Source organism: Bufo gargarizans, chromosome 6 (genome assembly GCF_014858855.1).
Source record: "Bufo gargarizans isolate SCDJY-AF-19 chromosome 6, ASM1485885v1, whole genome shotgun sequence".
In the NCBI taxonomy this organism is placed as follows: Eukaryota; Metazoa; Chordata; class Amphibia; order Anura; family Bufonidae; genus Bufo; species Bufo gargarizans.
The window spans coordinates 43504635-43530981 of NC_058085.1; the positions used below are offsets into that span (position 1 = coordinate 43504635).

The 26347-nt window shown below is 42.2% G+C and overlaps 1 protein-coding gene and 1 long non-coding RNA gene across 5 annotated transcripts in view; one reads left to right on the plus strand and one right to left on the minus strand.

Annotated features, from left to right (window-relative positions):
* LOC122942334 overlaps positions 1–24098 on the minus strand; it is a 34684-nt gene extending 10586 nt beyond the window's left edge. Inside the window, exon 1 of the long non-coding RNA XR_006390541.1 lies at positions 23968–24098. This is a non-coding gene — a long non-coding RNA (uncharacterized LOC122942334). The remainder of the gene's footprint in view (positions 1–23967) is intronic.
* Positions 10436–26347, plus strand: part of RNF222 (ring finger protein 222) — a 33586-nt gene continuing 17674 nt past the window's right edge. Inside the window, exons 1-3 of one of the 4 annotated variants that reach the window (XM_044299894.1) lie at positions 10436–10452; positions 15310–15401; positions 24395–24458. Coding sequence is in view for 1 of the 4 variants with exons in the window: in XM_044299892.1 (XP_044155827.1) it covers positions 24037–24082; positions 24395–24458 (110 nt within the window). In the remaining 3 variants the exon portion in view is untranslated. Of the gene's footprint in view, positions 10453–15309; positions 15402–23723; positions 24083–24331; positions 24459–26347 lie in introns of those variants that run through there. The other 3 variants (XM_044299893.1, XM_044299892.1, XM_044299895.1) reach the window with 3 other exon arrangements.

Consider the following 26347-nt stretch of genomic DNA (forward strand, 5'->3'; position numbering starts at 1 on the left):
CCCGCGTTCGTATTTTACAGAGTTGCGTCGGAGATTCTCCCTTTTCCTATGGACTAACAAACCATCTAGGATAGCTTATTCCACATTGACGAGGGAAAAGAGGATTGGTGGCTTCGGCCTTCCCGATGTCCACCTGTATTACACTGCCATGCACCTGAATAGGTGCTTCTCTCTTCTTTCCCGAAGCCCCCCAAACCTATGCACAGCTCTAGAGCGAGGCCTAGTTACATATAAGGACTATCTCGTCCTGTGGGGGGTCCGTAGCTGTACGCCCTCACATTCCTTTGTCTCCCCCATTTGGAAGGGCATGCTCGTTGAATGGGCTAAACTCTATAGATCTAAAGATCTGAGATTCCCAAGCCCCCACCTCCCTTATTACAAAACTTAGTTCACCCTGAGACCACTGCCCCTTCAGGTGTTTGGTATCAGTTGTCTAACCACACACTACAGGAAGTTGTATCTACAGCTGGGGACTTGGCATGGGACACGATTCGTGCCTTACCTGAGGTTCAAAAGCAATCCTTCCTGGCTCTTGCTGCCTTTCGCAAAGATATTGCGAATTTGAAACTCCCTCCCTTCTGCACGGAAGAACCCACCTGGCTGGAAAAGAAACTAGATATGCCGATCCCCCCGAAGAAGCCCTTGTCAACTCTCTACAAGGAGTTACTCTCTTCCACACCCCCAGTACTATCCTTTCTGGTGGCCTGGGAGAGGGAGCTCTCGTACCGCCTCTCAGAACCCGAAAAGGCGTTTATCCTCTCCAATTCTCACGGATTCAGTCGTTGTATCAAAATACAGGAAAATTTCTTTAAGCTACTTACACGTTGGTACAAAACACCTGAATTCCTCCATAATCTTAATCACGAAATACCCGATCAGTGCTGGAGGTGTGGAACAGAGAAGGGGTCCCTATCTCACATATGGTGGTCCTGCAGTCTTATCCGTCCCTTCTGGACACATATTGAGAGCCGAATCGGGCACATTTGTGGCTCCCCTATAAGTCTAGATGCGCAATTAGTCCTGCTTTGGTGCCCCAATATGTCCCTCACCCCTTCTAAGAACAACCTGTCAATGTTACTTCTAACTGCTGCCCGCCTGCTGGTCCCTCTGCTGTGGAAGAACGACTCTGCACCTACGCTGCTGATGTGGCAAGAGAAAGTGGATCCGATATGTTGTTTTGAAGAACTGGCTCACTGGGAATCTCACACGTTTTCTGGACATATGGAGTCCCTGGAAAGCCTATCGCCTCCCGGCGTCTTGAACAACCATATCACGATCTGACCGACACTGCCATTATTGTACCCACCTCCCTCCCCCCTCCCTCTACCTTCCTCCCTTCCTCCCTTCTTCTTGTATGTGTTTTCTTTATTCCTGTCCGTTGTCCTGTTTGTCTATATGTGTTTATTCCCCCCCTCATTTGTTTGACTATTGTTATATTTGATTGCACTAATCGGATGCCATCTGCGTATGGCGTATGCTGTACTGTGGCACTTTCTAACTATTTGCTATCTCAATAAAAAGAGATTTGGTTAAGAAAAAAACTACTATAATACTGCCTCCTATGTACAAGAATATAACTACTATAATACTGCTCCTATATACAAGAATATATCTACTATAATACTGCTCCTATGTACAAGAATATAACTACTACTATAATACTGCCTCCTATGTACAAGAATTTAACTACTATAATACTGCTCCTATGTACAAGAATATAGCTACTATAATACTGCCTCCTATGTACAAGAATATAACTACCATAATACTGCCTCCTATGTACAAGAGTATAACTACTATAATACTGCTCCTATGTACAAGAATATAACTACTATAATACTGCTCCTATGTACAAGAATATAACTACTATAATACTGCCTCCTCTGTACAAGAATACAACTACTATAATACTGATCCTATGTACAAGAATATAACTACTATAATACTGCCTCCTATGTACAAGAATATAACTACTATAATACTGCTCCTATATACAAGAATATAACTACTATAATACTTCTCCTATGTACAAGGATATAACTACTATACTACTGCTCCTATGTACAAGAATATAACTACTATAATTGCAGCATACGGGTAGGCTACCCGACACTGCTAGATTTGAGTGTGTAGTTCCCTTTAAGCCAGTCAGGCCGGTTACCGGCAATCCTTATCACAGCCAGCAGAGGGAGCCCCCAGTTCAGTATAAATAGGCTAGGGCCTAGCTCAGGAAGGGAGAAGTTTCCAGACTCAGTGCAGAGAGGATTCCCTCCTGAGTCCATGCATAGAAGTCAGAAGGGCATAGCTAATCAGCCTGAAGACACAGAATACCACAGAAGCCGATCAGATAAAGCAAGAGGTACTCAAGATAACAGAGGAGGTACTAGATAAGGACAGCTTCAAGGGTACGCCAGATAAAGGGCATTAGACCTTGGAGAGAAAGTCACATGTAGCAGGACCAGTCAGGAATAGTGAGCAAGCCGCCTGTACTGCATCTCCTGTAATCAACACTCTGTATAATGCCTTGCTAAGACCGGCCATTCTGTACTTTCAAGAACCAGCTGTATTCACTGATATTCAGTAAATGTTCCAGTTTTTGTTGGCTATCCTATGCTTGCTTCATTCTTCTACAATACCATACACGGCGTGTCACCGTTTAATTGACACTGGCGTCACGAACTGTTAAATACCTGCCTGTTCCAGTATTTGCCCCAATTGAAGACGACAGTGGATCCCAGGTTAGTGAGTCGATCTGCACTACAAAGCCCAGCATACACTACTGACCCCCTGGGACACTGCATAATACTGCTCCTATGTACAAGAATATAACTACTATAATACTGCCTCCTATGTACAAGAGTATAACTACTATAATACTGCTCCTATGTACAAGAATATAACTACTATAATAATGACCCCTGTGTTCAACATTTATATTTTTATATTATAACAAGATGTGTGAAAATGTGCTGGGTGTGTAATTCACCTAGAGCAGTGATGGCAAGCCTTTTAGAGACCGAGTGCCCAAACTGCAACCCAAATCCCACTTATTTATTGCAACGGCAATTTAACCTGAATAGTACAGTCCAATATAGTGTATCTTCCGTGTACTATCATTTAGCTATAATAGTCTGTCTACATTCAGTTCACTGCTCGTGCCGATCATAGCATGCCCTACGCTGATGAATGGTGGGAAAAGTCTAAGGCTACTGGTGCACCATAGACTTTTTCCAGGGTGCTGGTGCCCACAGAGAGGGCTGTGAGTGCCACCTCTGGCACCCGTGCCATAGGTTCGCCACCACTGACCTAGAGTCTTCAGCTGGGTTAGAGAATAAGAATGCAGAAGGCTATTTTTTCTTCAGCAAAGGATAGTTTGCTGGAGCTGTTTTGTTCAGACTCTGTTGTGGACTGGATTTTTTTTGTACTGGTGTGTAGCTTTGGCAGTGGGACCTACCAGTCCACACCCGTACTTCAGCACAGCAGCACAGCTATTCCCCCTAGCCTGAGGAGATCCCAATAAAGGCCTCAGAACCTCAGTCAGGATCACAGCATGGTGACCGTGCCAAGCCAGATCCTCTTGACATGCTAAAGGCATACTGTAGAGAGAAGTCTCTGTATAGTTAGAGCCCAGATGGACAGGTGTTTATTTGATGTTTTGTGTTATGCATTATGTACTGTGGCTTCACTCGTGATGGTTAACTTGTATGTGTTGTGCTGGACGATAAATAAAGCACCATTTGGATTTTTTATCTTAGAAGTCTTAGAGTCTATCATTGCCGACCCCACTGCGAGTCAACAGATCCCTACTATATACACTCACCTAAAGAATTATTAGGAACACCATACTAATACAGTGTTGGACCCCCTTTTGCCTTCAGAACTGCCTTAATTCTACTTGGCATTGATTCAACAAGGTGCTGATAGCATTCTTTAGAAATGTTGGCCAATATATACCCGGAAGTGTTAAACGTGTGCTGGAGATGTGGGAAACAAGGGGGAGGTATGATGCACATTTTCTGGGAATGCGCAAAATTGAAATCCTTTTGGAAGGAAGTGTCCAGCATGCTTCTCTTGCTTTCTAACTCAATTCTCCCCTTTACCCCAGATTTGGTCTTATTACTTAATGGGTTGCATTTAGTGCCAAAGGCCTATCGTACGATAGTTTTTCATATTTTAACGTCAGCTAAAATTCTTATAGCTAAGTACTGGAAATCTGATAAAGTTCCGTGCATCTCAGAGGTAATCAATCGGGTTAGCTTCCATTGTGAAATGGAAGGCACCCTGGCTTCGTGTCAGGGCAGGTTTAAACACTATTTGAATAACTGGGGGGAGTGGAGAGTGAAATTCCCCACTACCAATGGGTAAAGGAGAGTGTCGGGGAAATCTTTGGGAGTAGGTGATCTGTATGTGTCATGTTGGGTGGCGCCAAAGCGCAAATGAGCTGAAGGTCATCAAGAGACCTTTGAGTCACCAGTGAGCGTTTTGTAACTTCTAGTCATGCATAACACATAACTGAGCAGAGGGTATAATTTTTGGACCATGGCCGGGTTATTGATGTTTGTGTTTGTTATATTCCCTATGTCCCTCCTGCCCCACCCATTTGTTCCCCCCTTTCCTCCCCTTAACTTGATACGGGCAATCAATGTCGGAAGCGTTATCTGTATAAAATGCTATTGCTAGCTGCCTGTGTTATTTTGTTCAAAACTGAATAAAAATATTGTGAAAGAAATGTTGGCCAATATTGATAGGATAGCATCTTGCAGTTGATGGAGATTTGAGGGATGCACATCCAGGGCACGAAGCTCCCGTTCCACCACATCCTAAAGATGCTCTATTGGGTTGAGATCTGGTGACTGTGGGGGCCATTTTAGTACAGTGAACTCATTGTCATGTTCAAGAAACCAATTTGAAATGATTCGAGCTTCGTGACATGGTGCATTATCCTGCTGGAAGTAGCCATCAGAGGATGGGTACATGGTGGTCATGAAGGGATGGACATGGTCAGAAACAATGCTCAGGTAGCTCGTGGCATTTAAACGATGGCCAATTGGCACCATGGGGCCTAAAGTGTGCCCAGAAAACATCCCCCACACCATTACACCACCACCACCAGCCTGCACAGTGGTAACAAGGCATGATGGATACATGTTCTTATTCTGTTTACGCCAAATTCGGACTCTACCATTTGAAGGTCTCAACAGAAATCGAGACTCATCAGACCAGGCAACATTTTTCAAGTCTTCAACAGTCCAATTTTGGTGAGCTCGTGCAAATTGTAGCCTCTTTTTCCAATTTGTAGTGGAGATGAGTGGTACCCGGTGCGGTCTTCTGCTGTTGTAGCCCACCTTTCTTTCCCATTCTGACATTCAGTTTGGAGCTCAGGAGATTGTCTTGACCAGGACCACAACCCTACATGCATTGAAGCAACTGCCATGTGATTGGTTGACTAGATAATTGCATTAATGAGAAATAGAACAGGTGTTCCTAATAATTCTTTAGGTGAGTGCATATGTAACCTAAAATTCTCTGAATTGTTGCTTTTGCTGTGAAGTTGGTTGGTATTTTGTGCCTCGGATTGTTTTGGTTTGTCATCATGAGTGAGTTGGGGTTTCTCCAGTTCAGAGTCGGAGCTTGTCAGGCAGTAACCAGTCTGCAGCCAGTCTTCTGCTGTAATATAACATGCTGTGTTATAAGATAATGGGGAGATTAGAAAGACTAATAATAGACCTCGGTTTTCTTCCATGGACCTCCCCGTCCTTGCTGCCTGCCGCTGACCTCCCTGTAACTTATGGCTGTTGAATCTAAACATAGCTAATGCGTTTTATTATCAGAAACTAGAGATCCCTGTTTATTAAACATTTTCCTAGTTAACATCTTCTACTTTTACAGTTATTTCCAGGAATACATGCCTGTCTTGTATATGGTTTCAGTGCAGTGAGGACACATGCATGTCTGTATTTTGTTGCAGTGCAGTGAGAATACATGCATGACATATAAGATTGCAGTGTAGTGAGTGTCTTGTTTTTTGTCTTCGTGTCTTGTTTTTGGTTGCAGTACAGTAAGAATACATGCATGTCTCGTACATGGTTGTAGTGCAGTGAGAATACTTGCATGCCTCGTATACGGTTGCAGTTCAGTGAGGATACATGCATGTCTTCTGTATGGTTATAGTGCAGTGAAAATACATGCATGGTTACAGTGCAGTGAGAATAGATTATATAAATAAGAGTTTGTCGCTCCCCCCCCCCCCCTTCTTTGTGCTTCCAGGATCTGTGCTGCACAGACTCCACTTGTGAACGTGGAAAACTAAGCTAGTACTCTAGCATCTCAGGATCCATAAATGGGGGCTTTAATCAAGGATTTTCAGACATAACAAGTGGTTGCACAAAGAGCCAAACTAAACCTACGCGTTTCAGACATCTGATATTCAGCATTCCAGGGTGAATTGCAGAAGTCTTGATTAAGAAGGTTTAATACTGGAAAGATTGAGTCTTTGCCTAAACTTGATGGATTTGTCAATAAAAGTTAAAAAGATCTAAAAGAAATCAAGAACTCACCAAGGAGAACTCTGAAGACAAAAAAATGACTACAGGAAATTCTCAGGAAACGTTACTTTTGTGGACACCAGCAGTGAAACAAATTCAGGATGCCATTCCCTACATACAATACAGTAGGTAGTACTATGTCAGTATGGCAGTACTATGTTGCAGAGTTTCAAGTTCCCCAATCATCTGGTTGTCCCAGATCAAGACCAGCAATCATAATTTCTGATATGAAGTTGAGAACCCCAAAACTAATGGAATTAATAATGAGTACTGACCTTTAATAAAATAATACTTTTATTGTCCTTCCAAAGTATTTAAAGTTCTGTAACATGATATTACATTTATATTTATAACCATATAAAAAAATATACCCTAGACAACTATATTAAGTTCAGAGTGATCCATGATCCAGTTGGGTGTAGGCAATGGAATCTTTCTATATTTTCAATTTCAGATATCATGGGCAGTGATAAAACTTCCACCACGTAACCACTGGCAGTGCTATGAATCCCATGGAGGGTGAAGTCCAGAGTCATCTGCTCCTACATATTCACTCAGCAATGACCGTGTGTCATAGCATCTTCTCTGTAATGCCTTAATGGGATTAGTTCCACCCTGTGCCAACCAAATGTTCACAATTTGGTGGCTCAGTAGGATAGTGTCTGTTCCTAGGTGCATGGTATGTTATGATACCTGCTCCCGGGTTTTTACTTTCTCTTAGCTCAATAGGATGGTGTCACTTACCTAAGTTACCCACTAGAACAGTGTTTGCCCTCCTTGGCTAACTAGTATGATGATCATCCACTGGTGACTCATTTAGGTTCACCCTATGTGGTTCAATAGTATGACGACCATTCACAGGTGACCCATTAAAATGGTGTCCATTCTGTGGTGGCTAAATGGAATAGTGTCCTCTTGTTGAAGGCTCAGTTGTCACGGAAGGTATATCAGCAGGGAAATAACCAAACACAGTAAAGTAAACAGAACAATATACTAGGCCCAAAAGCTAGGGAGAAAGGGTCACCTCCTAGCGATCCCTGAAGCTTTCCCTATACTGCTGTGCACATGTGCATATGGTGGATATGCACATGCCCTCGTGCCTACGTCTATATACCCTGGGACAACCCTGAGCAGAAGGGAAAGGGGAAAAGGTGACCTGCTTCCTCAAGCAGGCGGAAGCAAGCGTCTCACTAGAGGCCTAGACAAAAGACAACAAGGGAAGAAACAGAGAGGACTTATCTTGAGCTGAGCTGGAGCAGACAATCCACAACACATGCAAAGCCCACAGGAATGAACTATAACCCGCACAGGCCACTGGGAGAAGGAGGAATAAATAGCCTCGCTAACAATCAACCCAGTACACCTGAGGGAAGGTGGATCCAGCTCAACTCAAACCAAAACAAAGAGACGAGTCCAACCTGTGCAGACAGCCTGGCAGATCTCCGCACATTCACAGGGCAAGGCATGACATCAGTGGGATGATGTCTACTCCCAGGTGACGTATAACAATAGTGTCCACTCTATGGTAGCTTTATAAAATGATACCAACTCCCAATCAACCCATTAAAACTGTACCCATTCTCAGATGCCACAATGGGATGATGTCTACTTCCAAGTGACACTATGAAATACTGCCCACTTTGTGGTGGATTAGTAAGATAGTGTCTACTCTCTGGTGGCTCTGTAGGATAATGTCTACTCCCACTTAACCCTATAGAATAGTGTCCACTCTCTGGTAGCTATAAAAAAAGCTACCAGCTCCCAAGTGACCCACTGAAACTGTCTATTCTCTAATGGCACAAAAGGATTATGTCTACTCTCAGGTGACCCTGTGGAATACTGCTCACTTTGTGGTGGTTCATTGAGATGATGTCTACTGCCAGATGACTCCATGGAATAATGTCCACACTTTCATTGCTCCGCGGGATGAAGTCTACCTACAGACCCTATAGAATGTTGCCCACATTCTGGTGGCTCAGTCGGATGATTTTTACTCCCAAGTGACTCTATGGAATAGTGTCCACTTTCTGGTAGCTCAATGGGATTATGTTTACTCCCAAATAACTATGGAATACTGCCCTCACTCTGATGGGTCAATAGGATGATTTCTTCTCGAAGGTGACCTTGTGAAATAATGTCCACTCTCAGTGAGATGGTTTACAATTCCTTCCAGTGAAATTTCAACCATTCCATATTGGCTCAGTGGGAAAAGTCTTTGCTTGTGATTCAGTAGGATAGCATCAACCCCAGAGTTAAATTAGTGGAAAAGCAATGACTCTCCAATGACTCAGACTGCATGTGAACTTGGGATATGGGTCACTCTTTGGTGACCTAGTGGAGTGCTTTCCATTCCTTTGACAACTAGTGGAAAAGTTTCCAGTCCCTGGTGAGTCAGTGTCCACAATCCAGTCCCAGGGAACCCTGATAGAGCCTACCGTTCCCCATCACACCATTTTGTGCTTCCTCATGGTCCCGTGAGTTGGCTTTTGACCCCTGATCTAATCTGTAGATGAAGACTCCAAGTTATACTTGTAAAAAGATGTCATGATGCAGTTTCCAACTTGCATAACATTGTTATCTCCTACATTTGGCAATGGCTCTAATCTTTCATTCCATCTGTAATGTAACCAAACATAAAACATAGCAGAGTTGATGTGACATCAGATAGACCTGATTCAATATGACTCGTTAAACTTGTAACTAGGACTGTAACATCACTTGGGGATTTTATGTTTAATACACATATCACAATGTGGAAACATTTTACTGCTTTATTAGTTTGTTTCCAATGAAGGTCAAATCGGAGAGTATCGTAAAGTCTTGTTTGAACCCGTCTTTGTGGGATCTGAACGAGATAGAGTCATTTTAATGGAAAAATGTAGTATTAAATAAAATTGCATAAAAAATAAACAATCACAGTTTTCTCACACCAGTTGGATACATCACAACATCCATCTTAGAAATGTTCTGTACTGCTCTGGAATATTGCTCTTACCACTGCCAGTATGTGACCTCCTGTTCCCTTTCATAAGGGTTGGCCTAATGTTGGATGGTGCCCTATGCAGTACCCTACCACCACCAAATAGTACTTACAGTGTGGTACCCAAGTAACAGTGCCAAAATATTTGGTAGGATTTTGATACTGATGGCTTATCCACAAGATGGGTCATCAATATTAGATTGGGGGTCTTTCACACGGGTCCCCTGCCAATCAGCTATTTGAAGAGGCCTCCTCCTAGGCCAGTGACATCATGTTCATTGGTCACGTGGCCTAGGTGCAGCTCAGTCCCATTCAAGTGAATGGGGCTGAGCAGCAATACCAAGCACAACTACTATATCATGAATGGCCCTGTGCTTGTTGAGGTGCGAGAAGGCCGCAGCACTCATCGGATTCCGCAAACGTCTGGTCAGCGATGGTCCCAGGATGACCTATCCAATTATAAAACTACTATGCAATTCATTTTATGATTCATGGTAGTTATAAGCCTCAGGAGCCTGATCATCTTAGGGGTCCCCTACAGCAAGGGCATTTGATGCACAGGTCGCACACCCCTAAGGCCAGCCCTGCTTTTCGCCTCATTATATGATTTATTTTGCATTTTCATCCCATATTTCTTATCCAATTTTTTATTGTTTTAAAATCTAAAACCCCTTCACAATCGAAGATCACTTTTTTTTTTTTATTCCCTTGGGTTTCACCTGAGTGCTAACTACACATCAGACAGAAGTGCTTATGGTAAGATGACATGTGTAACCATTGTCAGTACACATGTGAGTAGGAAATATCTCTGACAATACAGGCCGCACCCCTATAATCCAGGAGAGAGGTGGAGCCCGAGGACTGACAAAAATCTCAGGACTTGCAAAGAGTCTATCAGAGGAAACTCAGACAGGAGTCAAAGCTCAGGTACAGTATATAGCAGTTCATTATATGTTTGTGCCTAGGTTTTATATATATGTATAATTATGAATCATTTTATTTATTATTCTATATATATATATATATAGTTTTATTTTTTATACTCTATAAGTAAAATGTATTTTGTACTAGTTTTATTATTTTATTATTGTATTTATTCATATTTTTGTCTTTTTTCCTACAAACACTCACAATGACTGTAATCTATTATACTAATTTATATTAAAGGAGGCAATTATTATCTAAGCAGGATAATTACCAGTATTATTATGTTATGTGATACTGTTATTATTATTATTTTAAGAATTATATTTTAATGTAAAAGAAGCAGTCAATGAATGGACAGGGAAGCTACCTGCCTTAGTACTAATTAATTAATAAATTAATATAATTTTTATTATAGTTATATTCTGTATCATTTTTGGCCTTATTTTCTTTGATTTGCATAGAAAAAATAATAAAATAATAAAATTATTTCTTCTAATTGTAATTATTAGAATTCTAAATGTTGCTATTTTTTATTATAGTTATAGTCCATATAATTTATCTTTATTTTATTACCATTGCAAAAATAATAATTTATCATCAAACATTTTTAATGGAAATATCTAGTAATAAGGGAAATAATAATAGTTCTTAATTAATACACATAATTATAGTATATATAACTTAATAATTGGATTTTAATTTAATTATAATTCATTATTAATAGTATTATTTTTTTATTATCATTATTATAATTAATAATGTGTATATTTAGCGCCAACATATTCTGCAGCGTTTTACAATCAGGGCGTTCAAGTACAAACAGAGTCATAAATAACATAGCAGCAAACAGGTCAACAATTAAAACGAGGCGTTAGGGCCCTGCTCGTAAGTGCTTACAGTCTATGAGGAGATGAAGGTGACACAAAAGGTAAAGATTAATTAATAGTAGAATTATATTAATAGTAGAAATAAGAAATATATACATACAGATAATATATCTTACAGTCTGATAATGAGGTAAATAATACTGACATTTACAGATTTTTGCTAATATTACTTTTACACTATATCAGGCAAGATGACCAGTATGAAAATAGATTGTCCCCTGTTGCTGCCTTGCAGGTGCTGTTTATTGTAGCCTGTAAGGCTCTATTCACATCTGCATTCATCAATTCCGTTGTTCTGCAGAACAATTAAATAGACAGCGTTCCAAATCCTTTACAGGCACCAGTGGCTCCTGAAGGACCTCATTGACTTATAACTGGTCTGTAAGGTACCACTCATGGTGGAATCTACGAAAAACAGAGAGGAAAACGGAGCTTAATATGTCCATGGTTTGTTCAAGTGGTACTGACAGCAAGTTATAATAAGTTCTTTGACAGAATACAGGCTGCCATAAACAGCACAGGTGCTTTCCTGAAGGCAAGATGCTGTGAAAGGTGCTACATTTTCTAATATTATCTTCAAAGTATCAACAAGGTAGAACTCCAAATTATTTGACCCCTAGCTTGAGAAACTACGGGCGGTTGAGACAAGCATCTCAATGGCGTCAGGCTCCATGGCACATCTGGTGGCCACCCTGGGTATGGACTGTACAGAAGCCTGACTTCAATCTATGGACATTCTTTACAGTATAATGCTAATCCTTGATTACATAATGTAGTTTCCTCCTCCAGAAGACAGAAACCAGCCATCTTTGTGATGTTAATTTAGGCTTACTCTCAGGGTGTTGCTAAATTGTCCTTGTGAGAGGTTAATAGAGAAGTCCAGGATTGGAGACTGTACTATTGTGAGTTGTTAGGAGCCGTTTCCTGCAGATATCTTTTATATTGCTCTGTTTATACTACGTCCACTCTTATCATGAGGAGCACATTGTTACTCAGTATGTTATTATTAATATTATCCAGTGGCCACCATCAAAGGCAAAGAACATGGAAGTTCTCTGAAGTCCCACAGAAGAACTTCATCCATGTTCCTCAGCATCATGATCTCATTTAGGTTAAAATTACACTCTAGATTCTTAGTACTATTACTGTATGAGGACCTTAGACATGTAACCCAAATTATTTCTAAAGTGATGATTCACAGGCAAATGGATATTTTGGATAAATATTAGAGTAATGGTTTTGGAATGTTGCCTAATTCTAATTATATACATATCACTTACTACACATGCAGGATTCATTAGATTTGTCACAACATAGTTTACTTTACTATCTCCAGTATCAGTTGAAGTTACTCTTAAGCCTATATTACACTGGCCAATTGTGGGCCAGTTCATTGTTAACGAGCATTTGTTTAATCTAATACAGCCCTTAGCTTTCTTAGCCATATTTTTCTAATCTTGGACACCAGTCCAAGGTCCTCTAAAATGAGAGACACTCTTTGCAATGATTCTCTGAATTGACTTAAAGGGGTTGTCCGGGTTCAGAGTTGAACCCGGACAAACCCTTATTTTCACCCAGGCAGCCCCCCTGAGGCTAGCATCAGAGCATCTCATGATCCAATGCGCTCCCTTGCCCTGCGCTAAATCACGCAGGGCGAGGGCTCTTTTGTTTTCAATAACGCCCCCGCCAGTGTGTTCGGTGACGTCACCGGCTCTGATGGGCGCCCTTTAGCACTGCCCTAGCCGTTTTACTGGCTAGGGCGGCGCTAAATCCCACCCATCAGTGCCGGTGATGTCACCGGGGTTCCTGGCAGCCCCATGGAGAGCCCCGGTACGTCACCGGAACTCCAAAAAATGCCTTTGCCCTGCGCGATTTAGCTCAGGGCAAAGGAGAGCATCGGAGCATGAACTGCTCCGATGCTCCTGTCAGGGGGGCTGCCGGGGTGAAATGGAGGGATTTCTGGGTTCAGCTCTGAACCCGGACAACCCCTTTAAAGGAAGGTTCTCATTTGTCGGGGACCCCTCTATGACTTAGAGTAAATGGAAAGTACTTGTACAAAGTGGAGAATGATAGTTTCAGTTCCCGCATGCTCTTGGCTCAGATAACATGACCTCAATGGTCTGGATGGAAATCTCTAGGATGTCTTGGGCAAAATACAAAAAGTATTCCTGAACCCTTAATTTTGCTTTGTAGTCATTTCTCCTCCAGTAATTTATCCCCTGTGGTGGTCAATCTAAATTCTACAAAAGTAGCCACAGAGTATGACTGATCTCCCACTGTGATGGAGTCTCGGCTGCCAGAGGGATAGGGTCTCTGTGAATGTGATGATGTCTCACTGAGATGTCTTGCCATGTTATTAATCTTCTCCGTATAGGTCTCAATCTCTCCATCTACCTGGTTCTCCATCTGTACCCTATTTCCATACATGTTGAAATGTCTGAAAATGATGGCTCTTTCTAAGACCACTGATGCTCCAGCTCAGCTGTCCAAATCTGAAGACAAGGGCACTAGGTTGTAACACTCACCCTGATATTCTATGCATAAGTTGATGACTTTGCTCCTCATCACTTAAGATGTTTTTTCTTGGTACCCACAAGGGCCTAGAAGGTTCAAAGTACATACTCAAACACAATAAAAAGTCCCCACTATTCTAATACACTCCAATCCCAGATGGTTATACAAGGGTGGAGGACAAATAGCCACTCCTTGCCAGAGGTTAGGGCAACTGGTTTGTGCACTGGTGACTAGATTCTAGAAGGCTCATCTTAGGTTGGCCCAAGGCCAGCCATACACATTAGATAGCTATAAATCCCGATTACTCCATACACGTGCAGGCTCAGCATATCCAAGCATGTATGTATTCTCAGTAGGAAGAGGAGAGGAAGCTACTGCTAGACTTCAGGCAGTGGATTATTTCCCCCAAGAGCAAAAGGATTGGGCTGTTGAAGTCCAACATGCCTGATCCTTATCTCTCCCAACATCTGCTGTCAGGGGAGAGTCGGGAGGCCCCTATTTACATTAGATGGTAGGCCGGTGTCATCAAAACTTGCCAGTTTGGGCTACATACTAGGGCTCAGATTTACTACTTAGGCTGTCTAGACCTGCACCCGATTTATCACAGTGGCTCAGGCTGGTACATGGATTGCAGGATAAAACTTACCAGGAAAGATTAAAGGACCTTAACATGTATAGCTTGGAAGAAAGACGAGACAGAGGGGATATGATAGAAACTTTTAAATACATAAAGGGAATCAACAAGGTAAAAGAGGAGAGAATATTTAAAAGAAGAAAAACTGCTACAATAGGACATAGTTTTAAATTAGAGGGGCAAAGGTTTAAAAGTAATATCAGGAAGTATTACTTTACTGAGAGAGTAGTGGATGGATGGAATAGCCTTCCTGCAGAAGTGGTAGCTGCAAATACAGTGGAGGAGTTTAAGCATGCATGGGATAGGCATAGGACCATCCTTCATATAAGATAGGGCCAGGGGCTATCCATAGTATTTAGTATATTGGGCAGACTAGATGGGCCAAATGGTTCTTATCTGCCGACACATTCTATGTTTCAAGGATAGACATTTTGTCTAGCTATATACCAACTATTGGTTGGCTTACTTTGAGACAGAATTTTGTGCCAGAATGGTGGGAAAATTTAGCTTTTTTTTTTTGAAGAAAAATTTTGCATCTTAGACCACGTTCTTTCCCATGAGACTCTGCCCTCACACAAAATAGCACCAATTTACACCACTTTTTAAACAGATATGAGGCACATTAGAAAATCTGGGAACCCATTGGTAGGGCTAGTTTAATTATCAAATACACATCCCTAGACCATCAGTAGAGAACCCCCATAAGAGCACTGAACCCTCAAAAGTCATTATGACAAACAAGGTGAGCACAAAGTGACTATAAATAATGAGACCTGTGAGATCATAGCCTGGAAATCTGACTGGACTTTTATATTTTTCCAGGCCATCAGATGAAGTGAAGTGCTAGGTGTCCAAACGTGGCATCAATCAGTGCAATCTCACTCGCAGGGATTTTAGGAGCACTTCTACACCCTGTGAGTCTTCACTACAATTTACAATTTTTTGTATTGTCTCCAAGAGTCACCCACCTCTTGCTTTGGACAATAGAAGTGTCTCTCTATAGAGTATAGCAGTATCATGGGCTGAAGAGGTAAAGCTGGGGAAAGAGAAGACACCACAGGTATTCAGAATCTCGCAACACCGATACATTATGTACACATCTACGTGATTGATGTGTAAATGAGAGTCACACAATGTACTTCAATAATGGAATTCTCCTGGTTTGTTCTCAGGTATATTGGTCATTTTCATTGTGGACTGCCTCTGAGCTGTGAGGTCAAAGTGATGTTTACCAAAAAAGTATGTTAATCCCTTTGGGCTAGATACTCTTTTTCAGGCAGCCACAAGACATATCCACCTAATATAACTTTTTGCCCCTGCGCAAATACATATTAGACCATTCCAAACTCAAGGGGGTTCTCTAGAGAGACAAATAAGTTGCAGAATCTTCTGTTCAGCTATGGTCTACTTTGTATGCATTGTATAGGGAGGTTTTAAGGACTTTTCCAAGAGTTTTTTTTACTGATGACTTATCCTCCTCATCATTATCTGATCAGTGGGGTTCCTACTTCCAGAACCGTAGCGATCAGCTGTTTAAGAGGATAGTTTATCACAAAAAAAAAAAAAAACTCTCTGAAAACCTTGTCCCTATTATTGGGTCTCAGAGGACATGGCTTTAGAGAAAGTTGACAGGTAGAAGAGAGGGGGTTTATGCCGTTTTCTCTATAGAGCATCCATGGATGCAGAAGGTAAATAAGGTATTCTAGAACAAGTGGAAGTGCCATCAAAGCTAGAGGATTTTTTGGTACTTTAGTACACTGCAAAATGGTCCCAAATAATAAAAAGACGGACCACGATCCAGTATCGGATCTTGTACTTCTTTTCCACTTGGGATTCCATACCCAGGAGTACTTTGATTAAGTCTAGGTCACTTCTTAGTCTACAAGAATCCTTAAAGAGCTGTTCACATGTAAAGTTTTTATGGCACATACCCAAATTTGCCACAAATATCTGATAGGTGCGGGTCTTATATCTGGAATCCAAAGCTATTGGGAAATTATGTGTCCTTAAGAAAAGTACAGCAGCTTAGCATTGGCTAAGTTCCCCATTTTTCCCAGATAGGTCTCAGAGAGCTTTTCTTCTGGAGCTTCTCTTTAAAGTTTGTAATCATATAATGTACGGTACATGATTAAGCAGTAACTGCAGGTGTGGCTTTAGTGAGTATCAAGGAAATACTCACGTGAAAAAACATTAAAAGATCCTTGTGTTATTATTAGGATTTTTGAGTCAGTGCCAAAATAGACAGAGCCAGAATATGCTCCTAGGAACAGGGCTGTCTTTACAGGGAAATACTGGTGAAAACTGGTGATACTTCCACTGTACTCTATCCTTGGATAGTCCTTCACAGTACTTTCTAAGAAATCACTTTTTGGCCTCCATATGTTCAGGCTATTGCTTACCACCACCAGTGGGTGACAGTCCTAATGGAGAGAGGAACATTTGCCCTGTGGGAAGGACAGTCTAGCTATGGCTCTGCTTATTAGGGTGGCTGTCACTGTCAGTCCCAGGCTAGGTGTTAGAAGGTCGGAGAGGCTGTCTGCACGTGATGTCATCTGACAGCCTCTTTAATTTTCACTTTGTTGTTGATGGTATTGACCAGTCAGGTGCAGCATAGTGGTCATTACTATTTAAGTCTGGCTACTACCTTTACTCCTTGCGGTGAATTGCTTTATTTGCAAGTGGAAGAGCTGGTGTGTGTTGTCTCCTCTGGTGTTCCTTTCTTCTACTTCAGCAGTTAAGTGTCTTATTCCTTTGTATTTGTTTTGTGTTGTTTCCCCTGCCTTCTGGTATCTAGTCTGAGTCAAGACCCCTGTTCCTTCTGCTTAAGGAACGGGTAGTTTTTGGGCCCTATCACTACCTCAGGGCATTACAGGGTAAGTCAGGCTTTAGGTTCCAGTGAGTGAACGGTCCTACCACTGAGGTCCGTTCATTCGGTTAGCAGTCAGGGCTAGGGTTAGGATTCATTAGGTGGTGACCTTTTCCTCTCCCTAGTTTCTAGGCCAGATACCCCCCCCCCCCTCTTGTGTTTGGTGTGGTGTTCCCTCCCACACCTCGTCGTGACAGTGGCTTTACGTAAAGGAAGATTTTCCTTTATCGAGGTCCAGTGCAGGCAGGGATTTCAGCTCCAAAGGACTGAGAGGTCCTGTGAAGGATCATTCCACAATCAGTTTATCCCTGGGTGACTGCAAAAATTAAGTCAGCTGTCCAAACTGGACAACCCCTTTTTACCATATTGTCCCAATTAATATGGCTGCCATTACAGATGCTACAGGGTTTGCCACCCAGTCTTCCCAGGAAAAAATATTACAAAATAGACTACAGGAAAGCTTTGTCAGAAGAAGATGGCTTAAAGACCTGCAATTTTTTGTAATTTTTGAAAAAAAAATTATGCTTTTTGAGCAGTAGCGTCGTCGATAGGGATCAGCTGCAGTCTAGAATCTGCAGCTGGCAAATTAAGGAGAAAGTAAACCGAATACTTCCGCCCTGTCTATAAGCTTAGTTCAGGTCAACAACACTATACAAAGATCTGGAGATTATTACATTTACCCGGACATGGGTCACCGGCCCTCGCCTGGGCACCCATCGCTTTACAAATATAATAGACTTGTGGCTTCCTCTTCATGTTTTTACATAAATCTAATTGTTTAGGGAGTGTGAGCTCTTGGCAAAACACTGCGGCATTGAAAGGCAGGTAACATACAGAAAATGCTAGAAAATTGCTTAAATAACAAATTCCTCTATCATATTCTATTGGCTATTGCCGCAATACAAGCTCTAGGTGTGCCCCAGTAGGTAGCGTCAGTGTGTATAGGTGAATGGGAATATCAACTTTAGGGGTAATATCAGCTGCAGATTTGCCACGGACATTGTTTTACAGGCGGGTTTTAGAGCAGACTTTGGATTTAACGCAAATTTGGACATTGTGGATTTAACGCAAATTTCACTCAATGAATTCTAAAGAGTGAAACAGTGCTGAAAATCTTCAGAGACTCCATCCGGCATGGATATACCTTACACCCCCATAGCAGAAAAATCCAACGCGTATTTGCCACGGAGTAAGGGTCCATTCACACGTACGTAAGTGTTTTGCAGTCCGCAAATTGCGGATCCGCAAAACACGGATACCAGAAAAGAATAGGACCTTTTTTGCGGGGCTGTGGAACGGAACTACGGATGTGGACAGCACACGGTGTGCTGTCGGCATCTTTTGCGGCTCCATTGAAATTAATGGGTCTCCACCCATTCCGCAAAATTGTGGAACAGATGCGGACCCAGAACTACGGATGTCTGAATGGACCCTTAGGGATCATGCACACAAACATATTTTCTTTCCGTGTCCGTTCTGTTTTTTTTTGCAGACCGTATGCGGAACCATTCATTACAATGGGTCCGCAAAAAAACCCGGAAGTTACTCCATATGCATTCCATTTCCATATGTCCCTTTCGTAAAAAAAAAAAAAATAGAACTGCTCCTATTATTGTCCGCATTACGGACAAGGATAGGACTGTTCTATCAGGGGCCAGCTGTTCCGTTCCACAAAATACGGAATGCACACGGACGTCATCTGTATTTTTTGCGGATCCGTGTTTTGTGGACCGCAAAATTCATACAGTCATGTGCATGAGGCCTTAATCTGCATGTGGACACCCACTGAAGTATGGACAACTGCCTTGCTGTTGAGCATTTTTATCATTTTTGCAAAACACAGCATGCTCTAGGTCCAGCATGAGTTATGTCATTTTCCCAATAGGCTTCTCCATAGTACTTGAAAAACTCTAGAAAATTGCATGTGTGAAGTACTACACATAAAAAAGACATTAAAACAAAACAAAAAAAAACTAAAAGACAGAACTCCTAAGCCCCCTCTAATGGTGAGCAGAATTTTATAACTTAAAGGGATTGTCCGAGATTAAAAGCATTTGGAAAAATTTTAAAAATTGTGCTCACCGGGTAAATCTCCCTCCAGTCCAGTGCTGCTACTCCAGTGGGTCCCAGCGATTACATGCCATACATGTGTACATGACCACTGCAGCCAATCACTGATCTCAGTAGTGAGACTAGAGGCTAACATGTACAACACAAGAACACTGAGGCCAGTGATTGTTCACATCAGCATGTCTTTACTACAGGACAAGTGGAGGACCTGTTGACATCACTGCTAGTAATTTCTGTTCTGCTCCTGTAACGGAAATAAAGGAAGTGCCAGATTCGGCACATAGCTGACATGAACGGCACTGAACAGATTCCAATGACTACATTGGAATTTGTACATTTTCTATATGGGAACCAGTTTTTTTTACCGGACCAAAAAGTTCAGCATGGAAGACTTTTTTTGTCCTGTCTTTTTGACGGAATCTGTGACTAAGGCCTGGAACAGAGCCTCCATTACCGATGTCAACTAGGTCTAGAGGACTAGAGCCATGGCGCTGGAGAGGATTTACCAGATGAGTATACGTTTTTACAAAATTAATTTCTGGACAGCCCCATAAAGATAAAATTCAGCACCAACCAGTGGGAGCTTAGGAGCTTAATGAATACGATTTATAAATTTAAGTCAGTGGTCATGCAGTATACAGCAAACTCCTGAGCTCCCTCTAGTGGTGACTGCAGGAAACCAACATTTTATTATTTAACGTTAACACTATGCGGTAGCTCCACACCCTATAAAGATGTATTAAGAAATTAATCAGCACAGAATGTTAGACCTAAAAAGGACAAAGTGTTAAAAAGTTACAGGCTATGTACACATTTGGAGTCAATTTTTTTATGATTGCATTTAACTTATTTTTGGGCTAAAAATCATATTTTCAATTAGCCTTTATCAAAAATATTGAGCTGTTTAGTCACAAATAATTTTTCTAACTGGGTGACTGGTACTTTCACTTTCACTTTGTGCTGGTCATCTAATTACCCTTATCCCTAAACTACTGAGAGGTCATAAACACTTTTTTAAGCCACATTCTTATCAGTAAGATAAGGATTGAGATGTAATGAGTGTTTATGATGTGAGAGAGCAGAGATAAGGAGCCCCTCTGCTCCTCAGATGACGGAAAGGACAAGAAATCCACAGGCAGCTAGTTGTCACACCGGTGACAGGTTTTAGAAGGTCTGAAAGATTATCTGCACATTAGTGATCTGACAGCCTCTTTTGGTTTTGGTTTCACTTTGTCTGTGTGTTGCTTGTATGTCCACACCTTCTGTTCAGATTTGGATCATGTGACCTTTACCTCCCCCTATTTAGTCTGACTTTACCCATCACTCCTTGCTCTGGATAGCTTCATTTGATTTTTGGAAGAGGTGGAGTGTGGTTCTAGTTAAAGTCCTGTTCATCCATCATCCATCAGCCTCAGAAGTAAAGTGTTCCGCTTGTTGTATTTTGTATCCCCCCCCCCACCTTTGCTGTTTACTAGGCCTCAGCGAGACGCTGGTTCCTTCACCAGGGAAGGAGCGGGTTGTCTCTGCCCTGTCATTACCATTAGGGCATCCGAGGGCCACCAGGGTTTTCTAGGTTCCTGTGTATGGGCATCTTTACCATCGAGAGGTGCCCGTACGGATAGAAGTTAGGGCCAGGAGCAGGGTTTTATAGGTGGTGACCCTTTTCCTTGCCTAGCGGTGAGGCCTAGTGTCTTTTCCCTTCCGTCTTGTTGTCTTTTGGTTTTCACCCCTACTACATCCGTGACACTAGTAGAGCATGTCAGCTCTGTACAGAAAAAAAGGATTCCATATTGTTACTAAAGACTGAATCGGGTTTGGACTGCTGTATCCTAAAACTAATTAGTTTGAAATCTTCATAAGGCTACATGCACACGACCATTCCTGTTTTTGTGGTCCGTAATTTGCAGAACAGCACGGACAGCCTTTAATATAACTGCCTATTCTTGTCCGCAAAGCGCAGACAAGAATAGGACATGTTATATTTTTTTTGCGGGGCCACGAAACGGAGCAACGGATGCAGACAGCACACTGAAGTGACTGGGTCTGCATCCGAGCCGCCAAAACTGAGGCTTGGATGTGGACCAAAACAACGGCCGTGTGCATGAGGCCTAACAATAAGCCTCTGTATTACCATAAAATGTATGGGCTCCGCAGTGGTCTTGCCATCTTGCTGCATATATTGAGAGACTTGCTCTGTTTCGCGTCAATGAAGTGACACTTTGGTTATGTGCATTAACGTTAATGAGGCACAAAACCAAGTTCAGCTTCGGATTTTGACACTGTAATTTATGGGTGTTGGGTGAAGGTTATGGCACTGATGGTTAACAATTTAACTAGTCCTAAAGACTAGCCGATATTAGCGGGTTTGCTCAATGATTATTTAATATGCTTGTAAGTCTTAAAGGGGCTGTCTTTAGGGAGCTCCTGGGCAGACCTGCGAAGGCAAGCATACTTACTTGTTTGCCGGCGGTGGTTCCCCGCTCTTTCTCTCCCTGGCCTCGGCTGCTCTGCTGCACTCCCAGTATGTAAACTTCTGTTTTGATGCAGCAACTGGCTGCAGTGGTGACCTGCTCCCCTTATGTTATATCACATGGTCACATGATGCAAGAGGAGCAGGTCACTGCTGCGGCTAGCGATTGGCTTCAGCAGCATCGAAACGGAATTATACATCCTGGGAGTGAAGCAGAGAAGCCAAAATTGGGGAGAGCAGGAGCAGGGAGTATTCTTCCCTTTGTAGGTCTGCCCAGGAGCTCCCTAAAGGTGTACAAACCCTTTAAGGCTTACTTACATATTAGAAAATCATTGGGCAAACCGGCTAATATCAGCTAGTCTTTAGGGCTAGGTAACTTGTTAACCATCAGTGCATACCTCCCAACTTTTGAAAATCACAAAGAGAGACAATATGTGCGGCACGCATCATGGCAGTTTTTTTCATACTAGGCCCAGGGGTGTCTTTTATGCGGGGCAAGTTGCTCCTGGAGGGCCCAAGGCAGCTGGATCTTTAAGCCACGCTGGCCAGTGGCGTAGCATGGGGGGGGGGGGGGGGCAGCGATACAGATAGATGTGCTGCGGTGGGGCAGGGGAGGGAGAGTTGTCTCCCTACCCCGTTCCTCTGATAGGCTGCAGGCACTAGGCCTGATGGAGGTAAGTATAAGTGTTTATTTTTTTATATGGTACTACTTACTGGCACATGATTGGGGGGCATCTATGAGGGCATTTGTTACTGGCACATGATTGGGGGCATCAATGGGGACACTTGTTACTGGCACATGATTGGGGGGCATCTTTGGGGCACTAGTTACTGGCACATGATTGGGGGGGCATCTATGGGGTACTTGCTACTGGCACATGATTGGGGGGCATCTATGGGAGTACTTGTTACTGGCACATGGTTGGGGGTATCTATGGGGGCACTTGTTACTGCCATTTGATTGGGGGCATCTATGGGGCACTTGTTACTGGCACATTATTGGGGGGCATTTATTGGGCACATCTTACTGGCACATTATTGGGGGGCACTGTGGGGGCATCTATGGGGGCACTTCTTACTGGCACATTATTGGTGGCACTTTTTACTGGCACATTATTGGGTGGCACTATGGGGGCATCTATGGGGGCACTTCTTGCTGGCACATTATTAGGGGCACTATGGGGGCATCTACTGAGGCCACAAAGAAGGAGTATTTTATATGGGGGAAGGGAGGAGAGGAACACTATGGGGGCTTCTACTGAGGCCACAAAGAAGGGGTATTTTATATGGGGGGGATCTGTATAGGGGTATTTTATACTGGGGCACATTATGGTGGGTACTATGGGGAAGGGGAGAGAGAAGTAGTATGGGCTCATCTATGGGGGGCACTAAGAAGGGGTATTTTATACTTGCAAATTATGGGGACACTGAGGGCATCTACTGGGGTACTATATATGGGGTATTTTATACTGGTACATTATGGGGGGCACTAGGAAGAAGGGGGAGAGGAACACTATGAGGGCATTTACTAGGGGTATTTTATACTGGCACATTATGGGGGCACTATGGAGACAATAGCTCAACTGGGGGCATTAAAAGGGGGTATTTTTTGCACTTTAATATCTATTTGACTATTAGCACATTAAATCATCAGATTATAGATATTTTAAAGTCCAAATTGCACCAAATAATGAAGTTCTGGTCTAATATACAGGTAGAAACCATACAGACACTTTAGTAAGGAACAATTTAGTAAATTTATTAATGCACATTTCTTTATTAATTCCCCAAGTCAAAAAGAGGGACATTTAAGGATCAAAGAGGGACAGACGTACTTGGGTCAAAAGAGGAACTGTCCCTCCAAAAGTGGGACACTTGGGAGGCATGATCAGTGCTATACCCTTCACCAGTCACCCCTACTGCTACACCAAAGCTCAGTCTATTATTCAAGACCTTGTGGAGGTATGGGCCTATCTGTACTGCTGTGCCATAACATCATGAAAGCATGGGTCACGTCAAGAATCGCCAACGATCTGGTTAAAAAGTCACTCGACAAATTCCCTGCTCCACCTACTTTATAATCTTCTTTTGAAGATTCCTCAAACATCTCCCAGAGTGTAGGAAGCCTTAACGTGTCTTTGCCATGAATTTCTTATCTTCAGTCCATCGCTTGTACATGACGGAACCTTGTAAGTTATATGTTCTTTGACTATGCTTGTAATTCTTCAGACAATGATGGGCACGACGCCAGTCCGGAGGGAAAAAAATAATAATGAGTGACCAGGGCAAATTTAAGTGATGGTAGAGGAGCCACGTTACTACTTAAAGATGGATAGACAGCCAGCTCCATGCCAAAGTCAGTAGGTAAAAAAACTGGTTAAGCAGCATTCAGTGATTATTCACGTCAGTACCTGGAATCGCTGCATGGGATGACTAGGAAAATGCCTTTCGCACAACATTGAAAACTCCCTGTTTTACTTTTAGTTGTCTTCTGCTTTCAGATTTTCCTGACGGAGAAGAAGTTCGGGAGGAGGACAGACCTTTGACTCTCCAGGGCCACAACCAGTAAGTCCCGACTATTAATGATTGACAGTCGCCCTGATATTTTGGCTGTGCTGAAGAAACTCGGTTTAAACCATGATCTAATATGTATTATTATCAAAGACCAATGTAGTTTACTCTACTTTGTGATGTTTGATCTAGTTTTATGTTTGCTATGTAGCTTGTATTATATTGTGTTCATAGGATCTGGTCACTTATCAACTGTATGGCACATGATAGCCTTGGAGATATTAGCTCAGCATCACATGATGGGGGGCTGCACTTCTGTGTGGTCCTCTAAAATTGTATAACATGTGACAAGTCTAGATACATGGCTCAGAAGAAAGTATCACACATGATAAGCTTAGATATACCAGCTCAGCAGAAGGTATCACACATGATAGGCTTAGATACATGGCTCAGCAGAAAGTATCACACATGATAGGCTTATATATACCAGCTCAGCAGAATGTATCACACATGATAGGCTTAGATACATAGCTCAGCAGAAAGTATCACACATGATAGGCTTAGATACATAGCTCAGCAGAAAGTATCACACATGATAGGCTTAGATATATAGCTCAGCAGAAAGTATTACACATGATAGGCTAAGATATACCAGCTCAGCAGAAGGTATCACACATGATAGGCTTAGATACATAGCTCAGCAGAAAGTATCACACATGATAGGCTTAGATACATAGTTCAGCAGAAAGTATCACACATGATAGGCTTAGATATACCGACTCAGAAGAAAGTATCACACATGATAGGCTTAGATACATAGCTCAGCAGAAAGTATCACACATGATAGGCTTAGATACATAGTTCAGCAGAAAGTATCACACATGATAGGCTTAGATATACCGACTCAGAAGAAAGTATCACACATGATAGGCTTAGATACATAGTTCAGCAGAAAGTATCACACATGATAAGCTTAGATATACCGGCTCAGAAGAAAGTATCACACATGATAGGCTTAGATACATAGCTCAGCAGAAAGTATCACACATGATAGGCTTATATATACCGGCTCAGAAGAAAGTATCACACATGATAGGCTTAGATACATGGCTCAGCAGAAAGTATCACACATGATAGGCTTAGATATACCAGTTTAGGAGAAAGTATCACACATGATAGGCTTAGATGCATGGCTCAGAAGAAAGTATCACACATGATAGGCTTAGATATACCAGTTTAGGAGAAAGTATCACACATGATAGGCTTAGATACATGGCTCAGCAGAAAGTATCACACATGATAGGCTTAGATATACAGGCTCAACATAAAGTATCACACATGATAGGCTTAGATACACAGCTCAGCAGAAAGTATCACACATGATAGGCTTAGATATAGCAGTTTAGCAGAAAGTATCACACCTGGTAGGTTTAGTTTAGGTACTCACATGGTTCAGCAAAGAGTATCACACATTATAGACTTAGACACATGGCTCAGAACACAGTATTGTACATGATAGTGCCGCAAATCCTGGAGGAATGGAGCAGAGGATGGGAGTAGTAGTTGCTCTTGCTGTAAGGCTCCTTTCACACGAGCGTGTATTCCGCGCGGGTGCAATGTGTGATGCGAACGCATTGCGCCCGCATGGAATCCGGACCCATTCATTTCAATAGGGTTGTGTACATGTGTGTTGGTTTTCACGCATCACTCTTACGTTGCGTGAAAATCGCAGCATGTTCTATATTCTGCGATTTTCACGCCACGCTGGCCCTATAGAAGTGAATGGAGCTGCGTGAAAATTGCATCGCATCCGCAAGCAAGTGCGGATGTGATGCGTATTTCACGCATGGTTGCTAAGAGATGTTTGTAAACATTCAGTTTTTTATCACGCGCGTGCAAAACGCATTAAATTGCATTGCACCCCGCGTGATAAAAACTGAACG